Consider the following 15,999-nt stretch of genomic DNA (forward strand, 5'->3'; position numbering starts at 1 on the left):
AACAACACATTAATATTGGAGACAATTAAGGTCATTTTAACTATCCCCATAAAGTACAACTATTGCTAATCGGGTTTCTATTAACTGTAGACGACGGGCTTGGGTTAGTCCAGCGCCCAATCACACCAGCAGGTACTCGTCGAACCATGTAGCTATAGCGCAACATTGTGGGAAGAAGTTAATTACTCTCTGAATCGAACGTAAAATATAAGTACAAATTGAAGTTAAACTCAAGTGACGGAAGCATAGTAATAGGAACAGGTGACGTTCGTGTATAACTAGACTTGAACGTATGCAGTGATGTGCTAATCAATACAATTTGCATGGCGAAACAAAGTTCACAAAGAGGAATTTTTAAAAAATATTAATATCATGTTTTTTAACGCCATTTTCTTTGCCCGTCGTCCCTATGGTGCCTCCTTTGTGTGTGTGTGTGCTGCTGCGTTCATCACGGGAGGATCGGAGAATCTAATGAAACGGCCTAGCAACAACATCGGTCCGTCTCGGTCCTTTCGTCGTTGGTTCGTTTCCACATGCCCAAAAATGTGGAGCAAGAAGAAGACGACCATGTTATGGGGTTTGATCGTCTCTACATATGGAGATGAGAACGACGTCATTCGGTAACATTCCACGAGACGTAATTATTTAAATTTTCAGAATGTTTTATCGTCGATAAAGTTTCCAACCAGGACTCTAATAATGGCCCCTTTCATTTTTGAATGCGTTATTATGCTAAAGTTAGACGTCAATCACTTTTGTTGATTTTCTCGGAGAAAATGAATTTGAAAATTTTAAGATTTCCCCGCCCAAGAAAAAAAGGAAAATTTTTATGATTTTTTTTCTTTCGAGTGTTAATCGAGTTGGTTGGATATTATAAAGAAGTGGATATTATAGCAGCACACACTACGTGTAGGTGGGATTACCAAATTACGTCTAAACGACGCGGGCTCGAAAGTGACTTGGATGGCCAATTCCCCAGTCTCATTGTGCGTCTCTATACAAAACTTTTTGGATAGATCTCTCTCCCGGTTTATAGTTCTAATGGAAAAGCTCATTGTTGGCCATCAGTTCAGTCGCGTATACCGTGAGTGTTGATTGGGTTCATTGTACACAGTAGACACCGGAGATCCCACATTGAATAGCATTTTAAATATTGAGATAAGGGGAAAAGTTGCAGCAGTGGATGACAGATACATCAACTTTTCTATGTGTCGTATGTCGTATCTTTTAAGGATGTTACCCACTAGCGTTGCAAATCTTATTTTGCCTTTTTTTATCGTATTACTCAAATTATAAGTTTTATTTCGTTTATTTTTTTTTACCCAATCAATTTGGGGGTAGTATTACATACTTTGCTTTAAAGACAATTAAAACACAATTTATTTTAATTCAATTTTCGACTTATTTTCGCAATCTGGCAAATGCAAAACCGGGAAATCCCCCACAGAATGCAGACTACAATTCAACGAACAACACATGAAAGTTGAAACTGTTTTTTTTTTTTCAATTTTTGAGAGTGCAAAATTTATATTACTAGAAATCATCGATCAAACTTACCAGGAAATAGTTTGCGATGCACTTCACAACCGACATTCGACTCTTTTGGCAGGTATGTTTGTACTTGAATTATTTAAACCCGAGTGTGAATTATTTTGTAGTGTACAAAAGTTGGCAGAGACAGACACATTAGAGCTCCTTCTTGCTTGTCAGGCTGCTAGGACGAATTAGAAGTAAATGGCATAGGAATTATTTCAGGCATCTCTGAGTTTTCTTGTCCATCATCCATGTGAACAAGTCACTTGGTGGTTCTCGTTGGTGAAGTAACTTCAACATTCAGTATGTACAGGGTTCTTCAACACTTTGACGACTAGTTTATCAAGTTTAAAAACTTGATGAAACTGAACAATAATTCAAATATTATCTAGTTTTAAGGGGGAAAACTTTAGATTAAATTTTTTTTGAAAAACCCAATAATGTGATTGAGTTTAATTTAGTTTTTATCAAACTAAATTTACCACTCTATTGCCCACCAACATACATAAATTGGTTGAATCAATAATCAAGCCTTATAAAGTTACGTCAAAACCGAGTAATTTCTAATTTCGTGTTACTTTTTGACGATGGGCAAAGTTGGCGGGGCTGTATACTCGTCATAATCAAAAGAGTGTCTTGACAAGTACGTCATCTGGTGGTGGCAGGGGGTTAGAAACTTATTGCGGCGGAGTAGTAGGACCCGCTACGACGACGTTGTTATAGACAGCCGACAATTTATTATGTAAAACTCGACCCATAATCGGGAGCGTGGCCTTAACCAAAAATTCACACGTCGCTCCCCCCTGTCTTTGATTAATGATTCACTGCTTCTTCTTTCTTCGTTGGCGTACTTTATAAATAACTCGACCGTCTAGCTTTAATTCCGGCAGCTCTTTAGCATTTCCGTCTTTAAGGAAACATCGCCGCGGCCAGAAATATTGATCACCCCACCCAAAAGGATTTTCCATTCCAATCGATTGCGTCACTACCGGCAAAGCCGAAATGGCATTTGAATTTCTATACAAATCTTTTCGTTGATTGAAACTTTTGGGAGATGCGCGTCCGTCCTTTATAAGGATTGATATATACTGTACATCCAACAGCTGAATGTTTTTGACGTCATCCGAGTCCCTTTTGTCGTCCAGGAACATATCAGTCGGGTGCGCTGGAACATGTAAATTTGCGGTGACATTTTCATCGCCCGGCTCTTTTATTTTTTCCATATTGCGGTTGATTGAGCTCGGCGAACTGGATCATCGACTTATATGCGCAGCACTGGGCGCTGAGAGAAATAACAACATGCAGCCCGCAGTGCGGTTCGTTGACTTTTTTTTTCTCCCCCCTTTCCAGCCAACAATGTTGTTGTTATTGTTGTGTCACGGGCTGTTATTTTGCGCCGGGTTTTTGTTGTCCCGTCTCCCTCACCGCCCACATAGCCTTCTTCTCTCTAAAGGGCATGGCCGACATGGTCCTGCTGCTGGACGCTTGTTAGGTCCTTTTTAAAAATAGATTTTTGTTTTTGCTTCACACATGCACACCAGACAGGAATATTAGACGCCGTAAAACATCCCAATATGCAAATGTCCCATTTTACTGTCGTCCAAAACAGACCTTTTCGACATTATTTTCGAATGATTTACTATATTTCAGCCGCTTTTATTTTGACTCGGCCAAACGGTTTGTTGGCCGATTGGGACCCCTCGTCACTTTGATACACAAAATCCAGATCCTATACTCTCGGTCTAATATTTATGGTCTAATTATATTTTTACGATCAAATTTCGTGCTGCGGTGGTGTGTAACACGAGAGCCTCAAAAACCATTCCGTCAGACTCTCGTCATAAATTTCTTTAGCGGGTCAATCAGTTGTATCCGGTGATTTTTTCAAGCGACGATAAAAGATTTTAAAAACAAATTGACTGATGAACTATTGATGCCAAGCGTTTTTTTTTTTTTTAAACAAATGGGTCACTCTTCTACCCTTTTTAATTGTGCATTTCTGTCACGTTGAAGCGCGGGAATCAATTTTTTTTTTTTCAAATCGAGTCGTCTGGACGATTTAGGGAAAGAAAAAAGTGACACAAAGAGCGACGAAAGGTACGAAAATAATGGTCCCTTTTGCCCAGCACCTTTTCTTTTCTTATCCACAATTTATAGCGAACATTTGTCTTTTTTGTTTTTCGATCGATAAATCGATTCATATAACAGCCGGAATAAGTACAGAGAAAAACTAACTTGCGACTGACTGGTTTATTATTTAATCTGGCAGTGAAATCAAAATAGTCAATCAATATTTATTGGATGGGCTCAAATAACTATGTACCGTTTGAACGGCCACGTAGATTTGACTCATTTGAATATCTGCGATTAGTTTCGGGTGTTGGCGCGTGCATCTTATTGAGCCTTATCTCCCGGCGCACACACGCACATTTCTTTTCCTTATTTTCACGGGTTGGTGTGTGTGTGTGTGTCGGCCTCGTTGCCATGACGACCGCGTCGCTCACAACTTTTAACCCGATGACTCTGCACGGCACCAATCAATTCCACGAACATATTCACCGCTAGCCTGGGAACATCCAGCACAAAATAAAAAAGGAAGGAAATAAGAAAAATTCATCAGCTCATTTTCTTTTTTTTTTTTTTCGTTTTCAAAAGCGGCAAAATCCCGAAATAGAATCCCGTGTTCACACGTATCGAAAACTATACGGCGGGATCTTCTTCTCTTGTACTTTCACGCCATCCAACTTATCACTAATAGACCACTCACAAGTATATCCGACTATAATACCGAATAATAAGCTGCTCGTCCGTGATTAGTAAATAGAGTACAAATGGCAAATAGCAAAGGCTGAACAGCGCACGAAATCGGCGTGAGTGAACCAGCAACACGCACGCACTAGATAGATAAAAAGATCTGTACGTACGGTACTCATTTTTTAAAATGAATCCGCCGCCCTGTGAGAGGCCCGGAATAGATTTTCCCCGTTTTTGCCGCAATGCATTAGTGAGAAAGATCGTTGTCGTCGTCGGGGCGTAAAAAAGGATCGTGAGCGGGAGCCGACTCTCATTTGGTTCTATTATCAATTCTTCTTTCGGCAGTAGGCGTATTATATCTAAAATACATATTCACAAAGTTAAAACAACCAAATAATGCATTTGCCCCTCTCCATTTGTCGTCCGGATGCGTCCCCCCTCCCCTGGATAGTTCTTTCGTAGAGCTTATTATGTACGCACACACACACACACAGAGCACGTCTAAATTATTATTCAAAGATATACTAAGTATAGGACTGTAGTATATGATTGCCCTGGTTATTATTTTAACAAGGAAAAGTCGGGCGACGAGAATTTTTCTTGGAATTGCGCTGCAGCCATCGGGGGGTGTGGCTTGTGCTTATTCTGTTTTGTGACATTGTTATTTTTATTTTTTGAAATATCTCCCGCCATGAAGACTAATCGTTAAATAATATTTTGTCTATTCCGGTGGTTGCACACAGTGCAGTTTTTTTCCCAGCAGTTGAACTTTGTGCAGAGAAAGACTTCCGGTTGAAACTATTTTTGTTTATTTCTGCAGAATCACGTGCGCAGGTGAGGATGACACGGACCAATAAGACACGACCGTGACTTTGACCGCTCCCATCGTGAATGAGTATCCAACTTTTTTGAAACTTTTTTTTTTTCGTTTTTAGTTGTTATTCAAAGTTGATTGTCATTTCTGTACGGCAGTTGTTCATTCATTAGCGTCTTGTTAACAATGTCGGTGAATTCGTCACACATCCCCTACAAATCATTTTTCTTATGACTAGTGACATAATAAGGAAGAAGGGGGGGGACTCGTTAGATTGTGACGGAACTTGTTAATGAGAAATAGAGCCCCCGAGGCATACGCACTCATGCACATCATGTTCTTTTGATCTTTTCACTTTTTCATCTGTGTGTGATCCTCATCAGCATGTTCTCTGCGCCAGTCTTAAAATTTCCTTGATGTCGTTTCAAGAGCCTCATTGGCTACTCCTGTGCCTGTGTACCTCGTCACTTGCAAAGATTCATTTCCACTCGAGTAAAAACAAAACTAATCAAAATTCGACATCATCCTCCAACGAAATATCTTTGGCGAAACCAATCGCCGATTTTCTTCTCTAGCTGCGTGTGTTGACTCGATTTCCAACAGACATTTGAAGGGGTTGAAGAACATCAAAAAGATGTTGTCGGGCGGCATCTATCGGCGTGTGGACTCTGAGAGGATCTAAATATTACAGAACAAAAGACAACACACACTCGGCGGCGATTACACGAGCGTGCGTATAAAAGAAGGAGAGAGAGATAAATATTCCAGCAGGCCAAGCGCGCAACAACTGGAAAACCATTGCAGCGGCAGAGATAATAAACATAAAACAACCCGAGCTCTCCCAACGTTTTTCTATCCGTCCGTTGGGTGTGAAACTTTTCAGTTAACATTTTTTCTTCTTCTTCTTCTTTTGTTTTTTTCATTGCGAAGAAAGCCAAGTTTTTGGCCGACCGCGTTCAACCGAGTCAAACAAACGATGTTTAATGTTCTGCTGCTGCTCCTGCTCCTGTGTGTTTTATTATGCGCAGAGAATATAATCTCAGCTGGGGCGTGGCCGGATGGGGGGGAGAAGATTCACGGTAGATTGGGCCGCCGGCACGTTTAATGGGCCTCTGGAGAGAGATCTAAGCTGAAAGTTTAGAAACATTCCCGACACTTGGGACTATATACCGCTGGGTTCCCCCCTTTGGTAGGATCGAATCATTGACGGACAGTTCCATCACGAGGCGACGCACACACACACATCGGCAATCTTCTTTTGTGTGTGTCTGTCGTGTTGTAGAGCATCTGTTTTCTTCTTTCTTTCTTTTCATTTCCTATCGTCGAGTTTGATGAGGTGTCGGATCGATCGGGAAAAAGGAGACGATGATTCTTCTCGCCAAAAAAGAGAAAATCGTCCACGCAAATTGCGCGCGTGTGTGTTCTAATATTGTGTAACAAAAGTGTTGTGTGCGCAGAGCCGAAATAATTGGTAACCAGAGTCCTCCCGCCAGGATTATTATTATGAAACCATCGCCAAAATATAGAACAAAATCATCATAATAATAAAGTACACAGCACAAGAAAAGGTTGTTGTTCCGTTGATTTCTTCTTTTTCTGCTTTTCCCTACAATCGCCATGGCGACCTTAGACACACGGCTGATGTATTTCCGTTCACGCGCTGCTGCTGGAAAAAAACAGTTTCTGTGCGCTGAAAAATGAACACGGTGAATGCGTAAGAGTCCAGGCACCACCGCACCTTATGTTTGTTGATTGCTCGTTTGGGTTTTCCTTCTTTTTTCTTTCTGTGCGCCGCCACTTTTCTTTGACAGTTTGAAATAATTATAGTTGCGCAGCAGCAGCATTTCTATATTTCGCTACTGCACCGCACCGCACATTTTTCTTTTGTTTTTCAGTTGAAATGATTTTCTTTTCTTTTTCGACTTATTCTTTCTGGAAATGCTAACGAGGTTTTTTTCACCACGAAAGAAAATTTCAACTGCGCATCTAAAAAAGATACGCGCTCAACTTTTATTACGAAAAGATTGAAAATTAAAATTATGAACTTTTGTGTCGTGTAAAAGTTACAACAAATTATCGTGACAAAAAGTTCTGGCGAAGCTTCAAATAGAAAATATAAATCTTTTTTCTTACTGGGAACTGCTGATGACTGGAATATCATTTGACGCTGGACGACAAGAAAGAATCTTTAGGGATTGTATATAACTTTTTTTGCTTAAGTATAAAAAGACATTGTTGACTTGAAGATGCTCCGGGCGCCCCCCTCTTAGTATTCACCACACCCAACAATCTGTGTGTAAAGATTCCCCCTTTTATTTTTACTTTCTTTTCTTTTTGATTATTATTTTCCTTCGTCTCATCAGTTTTCCGCCCCTTGTTGAGGCTTTTTGCAAAAGTTCCATTTTCCGTCCGACCGACAACAAAATTATAATGGTCGGAGAGAACAGACCGACCGACGACGACAACAACGTCTTCTCCCGTAATAACAGTGTGCCCTTTCAGGACAAAAGTTTCCGTGGGCCAGCCGCCAAGAGCCATCAAAATCTGACATTAGCTGTAATCACGGCCGTCCCAGCCTCGTCCTTTCAACCCTCCCTGCCTCCCATCACGAAACAAATGTACGCACGTATAATATTTAATTGAATTACAAAACTGATGGACCTTGAATAGTTTTATTACGAAATTATTATTCTAAATATTTTCGAATAGGCCGCCAGTAGATGAATGAAAGATGATCAATCAGCTTCGCCAATTTGCCAATCACGCGGGATTAACGGGAACGCGAAATGGATCATCGAAACGCATCGCGGCAGTTCATCAAAGTACAAAGTTGAGAGCGAAACACGCGCCAACGCCCCAACGATGATGATGGGATCTGCCGTAATAATCACCCTTCAACTGATTGTGCGGGATATTGCCCCCAGGGCTGAGTACCGCAACGATGGGACGTAGACCAACCGGGAGCAGCTGTTGCAGTAAACACAAACGAGCGGCGGGAATATAGAAAGAAAAAAAATGGTCGGCCTGGTATGTGTATTTTCAAATAGAAATAATAAACATTTAAATAGATTTAATTCGAATATTTTGTAATCGAATTAAAATTATACGTCGTAGTTAATTTGTTATGTACCTGCTGAATGTTTGAGTTGATGGCAAGGTCACACGTAAGTCGTTATCGGCAGCAGTTGTTGTCAACAATGCACGACGTCGAGAGTCACGGACGCCGGGGCGTCTTTGTGGGCGTGGCGCAGCTGTGCAATAATAATATTGGGGCGCCAAAGATATTTTCGGAAAAAGAAAATGAAATCAAATTGGGAGAAAAAAGAAAGAAAAATGGGATCCATCAGTTCCAGGCAGCAACAGTCAAGTGAATTATGGACATTTATTCTTTCTATTCCACACCCACGTGAATTCATTGGTAAACTCAAAGAAAATTCAATCATCTTTAAATTTGAAAAGCGGCACTCCTTTTGAGCGATGAGCCAACAGAAATTTAAAAAAAAAAGATCTTGTTCCATTCGTCACAGATTGTGCATGACTCTCGTTTCCATTTTTAAGCCAAAATAGCCAATCGATGAGGTTTGAGTGTGCGGTTGTTCGACCGAGCGAATCCCAACAACAACAACAAGCCGATCGATTTTTCCCTATACGGGGGAAAAGCTAAGCTGTTCTCCTCTTTTCTTCTTTTCCCTTTTTGGCCTTGTAGTATACATAGTCCCGCTGATCGTTTTCCAATAAAAACACAAACGGGAAAAGAAAAAGTTAAAAGGAGCGGCTCGCCCTGAATTCCCTTTTTCTTTTTTTTCTTTTGTTGCGCGCCAAGAGTTATATTTCTGTACGTATAGGAAAATGTAATGAAAACTTCTTCCGGTTAAGAGATGAAATGCGGATTGCCCCAGCAGGAACTTAAAAAATAGTAATAATCTTAAGATTTCTATTTGATTGAAACTGCCGCGAGTATAACAAGTCTAGGAAAAAAGAAACCTAAAGCCTAAAGGTTTGTAGTATTTCTTTTATTATTTTATATTCCTGAAAAAAAAAAAGAAACTGTTTGGATTTCCATCTCTCAAAGTTGATATCGTCTTTTAGATTTCTCGGAATATATACACCGCCGCTCCGAAATGGATCCCACATCAGCTGATCGTCTACTGGGTTACTGTGCTGACAAACTGCGAAAGGCTATACCCCCTCAAGTCCTACTATACTACATGTACACGCAAAACTGTGGGAATAATTATATATCTAAGCCGATATAGTTCCGCAGGGAGAGAAGACTCCCTTTGATACAAGGGGAACACATAGGGCTAAAGTTTAGAACGCCGAAACTGCGTTGTCGTGATCTATAGAGAGGCAAATATATAATCCCGGCCCGGTAAAAACAGGAATAAAGTTTGGAAGATCGTGACAACAAAAGATTTATATCATCCCGAAGGGATAGATAGAAACTGGAAAATCAACAACAATAACAGCAGCAGCAGGAATAAGCGAAACGACATCAAAAGATGAGGGACGACGACGGGTATGCAAATATGTCTACACACAAAAGAGCTTTTTGCCAATAGGCATCAGAGACCTTTTAATATTGTGTAATCTAGTAGAGGAGAAATTCCAACCCCCCTCTTTTTAAAATTATTTATTGGGCAGATATATCCGGCAATGAATGACTTCCGGAATAATCGATTGATGAAGAAATGACAGAGAGAGCCCATTTCGATGATGACAGATATCCCGTCTATAGTATATTCGTTCCGGAAGTAAAATAGCGGAGCTCTATCGTCCGTGCAGAAGAGAAGAAAAAAGAAAGATGAATGATGTTGATTGAACAATTCTTATCTATCCGGAAAGCGGATGTGAGAAAGTGAAAGTTATAAGCCGGTCGATCATTATCATCATCATCATCATCATCATCACGGTCTCCATTTCTTTTGAAATGTGACGAGTATAGTATAACCCCGCGGCAGGGGTGAATCAGTTCAACTATGTTGATAACCCACAGACCCGATGATACCCTTAATCTTTTCAATTTGAAATTACCAAAGAAATTTTAAAAATAACGAATATCGAAAATAGAGAGTGTCGGGGTTGGGGTTCACACATTTTTGGGTTTTGCTAGCCGTTCCTCTTTTTGATTGCGTAACAGGTTTAGGCATGGCCAAAAGAATAATTTGTCTCTCTCCCTCCGCTGGCGGCCAGTCTTTTATCCAACTCCAGGCGTGTCGCATATTCATTTGGTGATGATGCAAATGTCATGCAAATTTTACCCGTGAAAGTGTTAAATGACCAGCAACACCATCTACTTTGGTAAGTCGCGATTCATTTTTTGATTTATATTCCACCTCGATGCCCATTTGAAGGTTTCATTATATTTCGTTGTCATGGAGACTCCATTTGATGACGATGTACGTAAACGAACGTAGCGATGACAATCTCATTCACAAAGCTGAGCTAACTTACATTGGCACAAATGGTGTGTTGCCTAGCTATAGAGACACCGCCTTGTTTTTCTGCCCGAAATAATTGTATTTGCTTTATGATCGAGCATAGAAAATGGCGTAAAAAAACATTAAATTATTATTTTAAAAACATTCCTCTTTGTGAACTTTGTTGAGTCATGCAAATAGTATTGATTAGCACATTACTGCATACGTACAAGTCTAGTTTACACGAACGTCACCTGTTCCTATTGCTATACTTCCATCACTTCAGTTCTTCTTTAATTTGTATTTATATTTAACGTTCGATTGAGAGAGTTGTTAACATCTTCCCACACTATTGCGCTACGCTTACATGGTTTGACGAGTAACTTTTCAGGCGTCTAGTTGAGCAGCAACAGCGAATTGACGAAGCCGACCTCCACGAGAAGTTACTAGAAACCCTAAGTCGTGTTTGGCAATTTTTAGGGATAGTTAATCTAATCTGAATTGACTCCAAAATCAATATGTACTTCTAGGTTGCGCCAGATGTAATTTTCAATGGCGTTGAGGGAATTAGTCGAACTAAGCTTGCACCTTAAATATAGGTTATGATAAGATTCTAATGCCCTACTCGTATTCATCAAGATGCGACAAAATATGCTCACTTTTCAATTATTCCAGTCATCTATTTTCTCGTGTACGTGCGTCTGGTTTATTTGCGGACGAGTCGCATCCGCTCCTAATAATAGCTTAGTCGAGTTCTATCAACAAAACAAAACATTTGCTATCTGCCCGCTCTCTGCCCGCTCTCTGCCCGCTCTCTGCCCGCTCTCTGCCCGCAGTTATATTGAAAGTATAGAAGAATTGTTTATTCCTCCTGAACTGGCAAACGCCCATCAGCAGCATCATATACAGCGGAGGACTCTTTGGTGAGCTCTGCTGTTGTCCCAGACTATACGTAGTATACACAAAAGCAATTTCCTCTCTACTGCCTTCCCTTATAGACTTGTGTATAGCAACTACTATGTAGAGCCGTGTTGTTGCCTTAGCATTGGAGGTGTGTATAGTACACAATGAAGATGATGATGTGGCGCCTTCCAGGAGCGACTCTATAGAGATGTGCGTGTTTGCCATTGAAAAGGAAAGCAAAGTGTGTATACAGCCTCTCTTTCTTGAACTCGCCATTATATATGTGATGTGTACACTATTCTGTACGACATACCATAAGGCCCCTACTACTATACATGTATACACATGACGGGCTATTTTTGGACAGCTTTTTGTGTAAGCTTGGTTTCTCCCCTGGAAATTTTGATTTGTTTTTGTTTGTTTTGTTTCCTTTGATCAAAATGATGTGGATGTCATTTTATTGCGATGGCAACTATCAAGGCAATTAGGATGCAATTTCAAAATGTTTTTAATTGACGGTTAGTTGACCGATGACGTTGTAGCGATTTGTCTTGTCCTGGACGTTATTTCCATTGGCGAAAAGGATTCGGTACTTGGCTTTGTCTTTCAGTTTAGACGAGCCATCGGGCAGGTTCAAAATGACGTCATACTTGCCGGGGACGACATCCGACGGCAATTGAACCGACAGGTCGATGGATTTCCTCTCACCGGGTGCAAATTTGCGAGGATCGATGTTCTCCTGGACATACGGCCCGTACGTTTTCGATGATTGCTTGTTTCTCAAAATAACCTGATCAATCCAATAATGAATGATTGAAAATCAATCGAAATTAAATTGATTGATTTAGATCCGTCAGACCTCAACAGGGCGCTTGTTGTACAGCGGAGCCACTCCGGAGTTGACGATGTTGAGACTGGCGCAGAAAGTCGATCCTTTGGCGGCCGTTTTCTGAAGTTTCCCATCGACCAGTTGGAAACGATAACCCATGTAGTTGCCAATGACGTTTAGGCATTTACCTTTGGGCTTAGCGCTCTGGGTGTTTGTCCACATTTTGACCATCTGCAATAATTCAATTTGATTAAATGTCAATTCAATTTAAAAAACGATCCGATTGTACTTCTTTATGATAGTCGAGATTGAGAAAACTGAATCTCTGCTCGTCCAGCTGCTCGATCGTCTTTTTGCAGTCGGTACTGGTTTTCTTGGGATCCTCGCAGGATTCACCGCCGACCGCAGCGTAGAGTCCTTCCTTCTTCAGCCATTGACGTTCAGCAACTTCGTTGCCTTGTTTGAAAGTGTCTCTATCCCGCCCGCTGGCCAGGAAGCAGTCGTTGTGGATGCCAATCCGGGAGCACATCTTGGACGTGGAAAAGGCATCCGCCTGCAGGATGTTTTTGCCACGGCATTCATCGAAAGCCTTTTTTTTTTAAAGAAAATAAGAAAATCAGGATCGATTGAAATTTTTTACGATTGATGTGATGCTGGATACCTGTTTCAAGGCTGGCGTCCGCATCTGTACCATCCGGCCGGGAACGGCATTTAGTAGGGCCTTCATAATTTCGACGCGATCCTTTTTCTGGGACGGATTCGGCTTGTAGTCGTCTTTTTTGACTCCGTAGTTGATGGTGTAAAACCATTCGCCCCAGCAGCCGATGAAACCGGCTTGTAGGACGTAAATGACATCGAGACTTTTCTGTCAACGGTAGAGAATGGTCCAATTTATTCATAACTATAATAAGGTATAGCCAATTGATTGATTGATTTCACCTTTAAAATGGGCGCCACTTGCTTGATGTGATCCAAAAGTTGCTCCTTTTTTTGGGTCTTCCTGGAAAATGAAACTGCCGTCAGCCTTTTCGCACTGGACGTAACTGTAGCGGACGATGGCCTTCATTCCGAGCGAGCGGAGCGTGTCGAAAACGGCCGTCATCGCGTCCAGATCCGTTCCATCGAATTTCTTTGCCACAAATTTCTTGAGGGCGAATTTGACCAGGACAAGACTGACACCCTCCTTAGTATTCCATCCGGCGAATTGCTATTTCCAATCTTTCTTCTGATTGTCCTAATTGGAAACGGGCAGTTCCACTTCAATGTGGTGGTAGAAGCCTCTCTCGGGATTTTCCAGAATTGCGTTATCTAATTATAATCAGTCAAATCATTTTACACAGAAATAACAATTATGGAAAACCTAATTTGAAAGTTGTTGGGGTCTTACCGTCTGAAGGTGTAAAACTTACGGCCTCGCCCTTGTCGCAGGCCGATAAGGCCTTACCTAACATAGGCGAAAGTCAAACATATAATAAGCTGACGAAACAGTAATAATACTAATAAAATAGTATAGTTATACCTGCTAGAAGGCAAAGAATGAGGAAGGAAAAGCCCGTGTTCATTTTGTCCCAATCGCCGTTGGTGTGAAACTAATGATCTACGAATCAAAATGTGCCGCCTTATATGCGAAATTGGACTGTCATGTCGGTTGAATGGCAATTGTTCAGCTGGATGAGATCCGGTCAATAGGAACTATAAGCTAGCGTGGGTTTTTAGGTGAACGACTGTCAGGTATTTCCGTATGTTTGAAATGCTAAAGTCAACACAGATGAGATGAATAAGCGCACAGCAGTCTGTCTAAATACTGCACATCGGTTAGATTGGGAAGCCAATTGGCAAGTGTTATCTGCAACCCACACGAATTTACGTGACGCAATAACATGCGCTGAATTCTACCGATGGACAATAGGTTCTTATCTATTCAAACTAATGTAGACGTTTCACCTCCAATCAGCTCGGAAAATGGCGACTCTAAATTTCTTAGACGACAAATGCACATGGTCTAAATCGATATGGCGGTCGAAAAAAGTCGATTGCCAATAAAATGTCGGACCCATCGACCCACACACACAAATCAACCGCATCTATTACTAAATTATATCGTTTCGTACCCGGATCTCTGCGATCGACAGTAATCGAATGTATTGGGCGCCCATTCAACTTCAGACACAACAACAACAGAAACAGTTCTGGGCGTGATTCCAGCTGGAATCGAGAAGGTCTCTTACATGGAGAGTCTATTCATATTTAATTCGGTTTCCAGTCTATATAAGTAGTAGTTTAGTAGTGTATCTATATAATTGTTGGTTTCGTCTATCGTCTGGGCCAACTGATTTACTCCAAATGTATAAAAGAAATCAAAAAGAAATGGGATCGACATCCTCCCCCACGTTTTATCGGCAGAGCACAAGTGTCTAGGAATAAAGAAAAAAAAAGATTTATATAATACGTTTTGATTGTTGTAAAGTCTTTTTGGGTTGAGCCAAGTTCGTGACCCGCATATAATCGAAACCCGCACAGACGAATATACTGACTGACTGACGGGTGTGTGTGCCGGGATGGTCTGAGATGCTGGAGGCTGTGGATATATTGGCCTGTCAAAACATTTTCTCTTCGGAGGAGGCTCTTGCTGTTGCCTTTACCTCCCTGGTGGTGCGGCGTCCAGCAGTTAAGAAATACAATCAACCAGACGGACCTTGGATGAGAACCAACAGATGCCGGTCAGTCGCGGCGGCTCGAGTCGCGCTGACTTTTCGATATCAAATCCCGAACGAAAATATCAGAAATCAGAGGGTCGACAACACAGCAAAGTCAACTTGGGATAACAAACAAAAACGTCTCTATTTATATGTATAGAGAATGGCCGACGTCTAGACACAACACAAGGGACTTTGCCGGATCAAACTGACTGGCCATCAACCGGAATTGACGACCGAAACGATTAATCCGCGGACGTGAAATTCCTCGACGCATTTCGTCGATATAGTAGTACCTCTAATAGTCTAATACTATACGCGCATCTACAGAAATGTCTGGGGAATTATGCTATACACCGGTGGAGAGCTTTTCTGTAATCTCAGTTGACACATCCATTCAATGTTTAACTGCTTCTACCGCCATTGCTGCTGCACTATGTATGAATGCGGAATCATTCATCTCGACGGTTACATCCGACAGCAAAGGAATGACCCGTCATCTTTTTTCGGCTCCTAATAACTAATAGGCCTGTACGCTCGCGGACCTGCACTCACTCAATACATCAAGAATATCAAAGTATATAAGAACTTGTGTCTATACATAGAAAGCCTTTTGCTTTGAACGCTTGTAATGTCCGTTTTCTAGGCGATTCTATAGCTAGCTGCTGATGGCGCATCATCATCTTTTTCTTCTTGAAAGATGATGGCCGTAGTCATCGATAAATAGACCTCTCTCCTAATGTCTGACGTTGTTATTTCCAGTGGACTTTGTTGTCTGCTCGCTGTGAGGTTGGCGATTCTTATTGTAGAATCGATATTTCTTTTTGTTCAACCCCCTAGTTGTTTATATGCACGAAAACAAGTTTAAAAGGCTCGTCTGGCTCTTTTATTCTTGTTGAAACGGATTTAGGACCACCCCCTCTCGTCGGCTCTGATTAGATTCTTCGAGTGGAACAGGGGAAAAACGGGAGATGGAAAAAATAATCAGATCACGCACAGTGGAGACGAATATATCGTCGCAGGACTCGCAAAGGAAAGTGGAATAACAGC

General features: G+C 41.2%; 2 protein-coding genes and 2 long non-coding RNA genes across 8 annotated transcripts in view; 1 reads left to right on the forward strand and 3 right to left on the reverse strand.

The window, feature by feature from the left end:
* LOC124349621 (LIM homeobox transcription factor 1-alpha-like) overlaps positions 1-15,999 on the reverse strand; it is a 947,038-nt gene that overhangs the window by 878,209 nt on the left and 52,830 nt on the right. The window lies entirely within an intron of this gene.
* Positions 1-15,999, reverse strand: part of LOC124350283 — a 212,576-nt gene that overhangs the window by 49,445 nt on the left and 147,132 nt on the right. The window lies entirely within an intron of this gene.
* On the forward strand, positions 1,423-10,669 carry LOC124350427. Of its 4 annotated transcripts, XR_006920941.1 has the most exons (6): positions 1,423-1,609; positions 5,108-5,182; positions 7,604-7,719; positions 7,811-8,128; positions 9,191-9,620; positions 9,746-10,669. It is a non-coding gene; the product is annotated as an uncharacterized LOC124350427 (long non-coding RNA). The 4 variants fall into 4 exon arrangements; XR_006920940.1 differs by having other exon boundaries at positions 1,426-1,609; positions 9,191-10,669; XR_006920942.1 differs by having other exon boundaries at positions 1,427-1,609; positions 5,108-5,174; positions 9,191-10,669.
* LOC124349915 lies at positions 11,866-13,908 on the reverse strand. The gene is made up of 7 exons (XM_046800848.1): positions 13,773-13,908; positions 13,641-13,697; positions 13,193-13,561; positions 12,915-13,118; positions 12,543-12,842; positions 12,284-12,484; positions 11,866-12,214 (listed from the first exon to the last, which is right to left on the reverse strand). Exons 4-7 carry the CDS (start codon positions 12,978-12,980, stop codon positions 11,933-11,935), a joined length of 849 nt encoding a protein of 282 aa, XP_046656804.1. The 5' UTR covers positions 12,981-13,118; positions 13,193-13,561; positions 13,641-13,697; positions 13,773-13,908; the 3' UTR covers positions 11,866-11,932.

The sequence above is a fragment of the Daphnia pulicaria genome, chromosome 7, assembly GCF_021234035.1.
Source record: "Daphnia pulicaria isolate SC F1-1A chromosome 7, SC_F0-13Bv2, whole genome shotgun sequence".
NCBI classification, from domain to species: Eukaryota; Metazoa; Arthropoda; class Branchiopoda; order Diplostraca; family Daphniidae; genus Daphnia; species Daphnia pulicaria.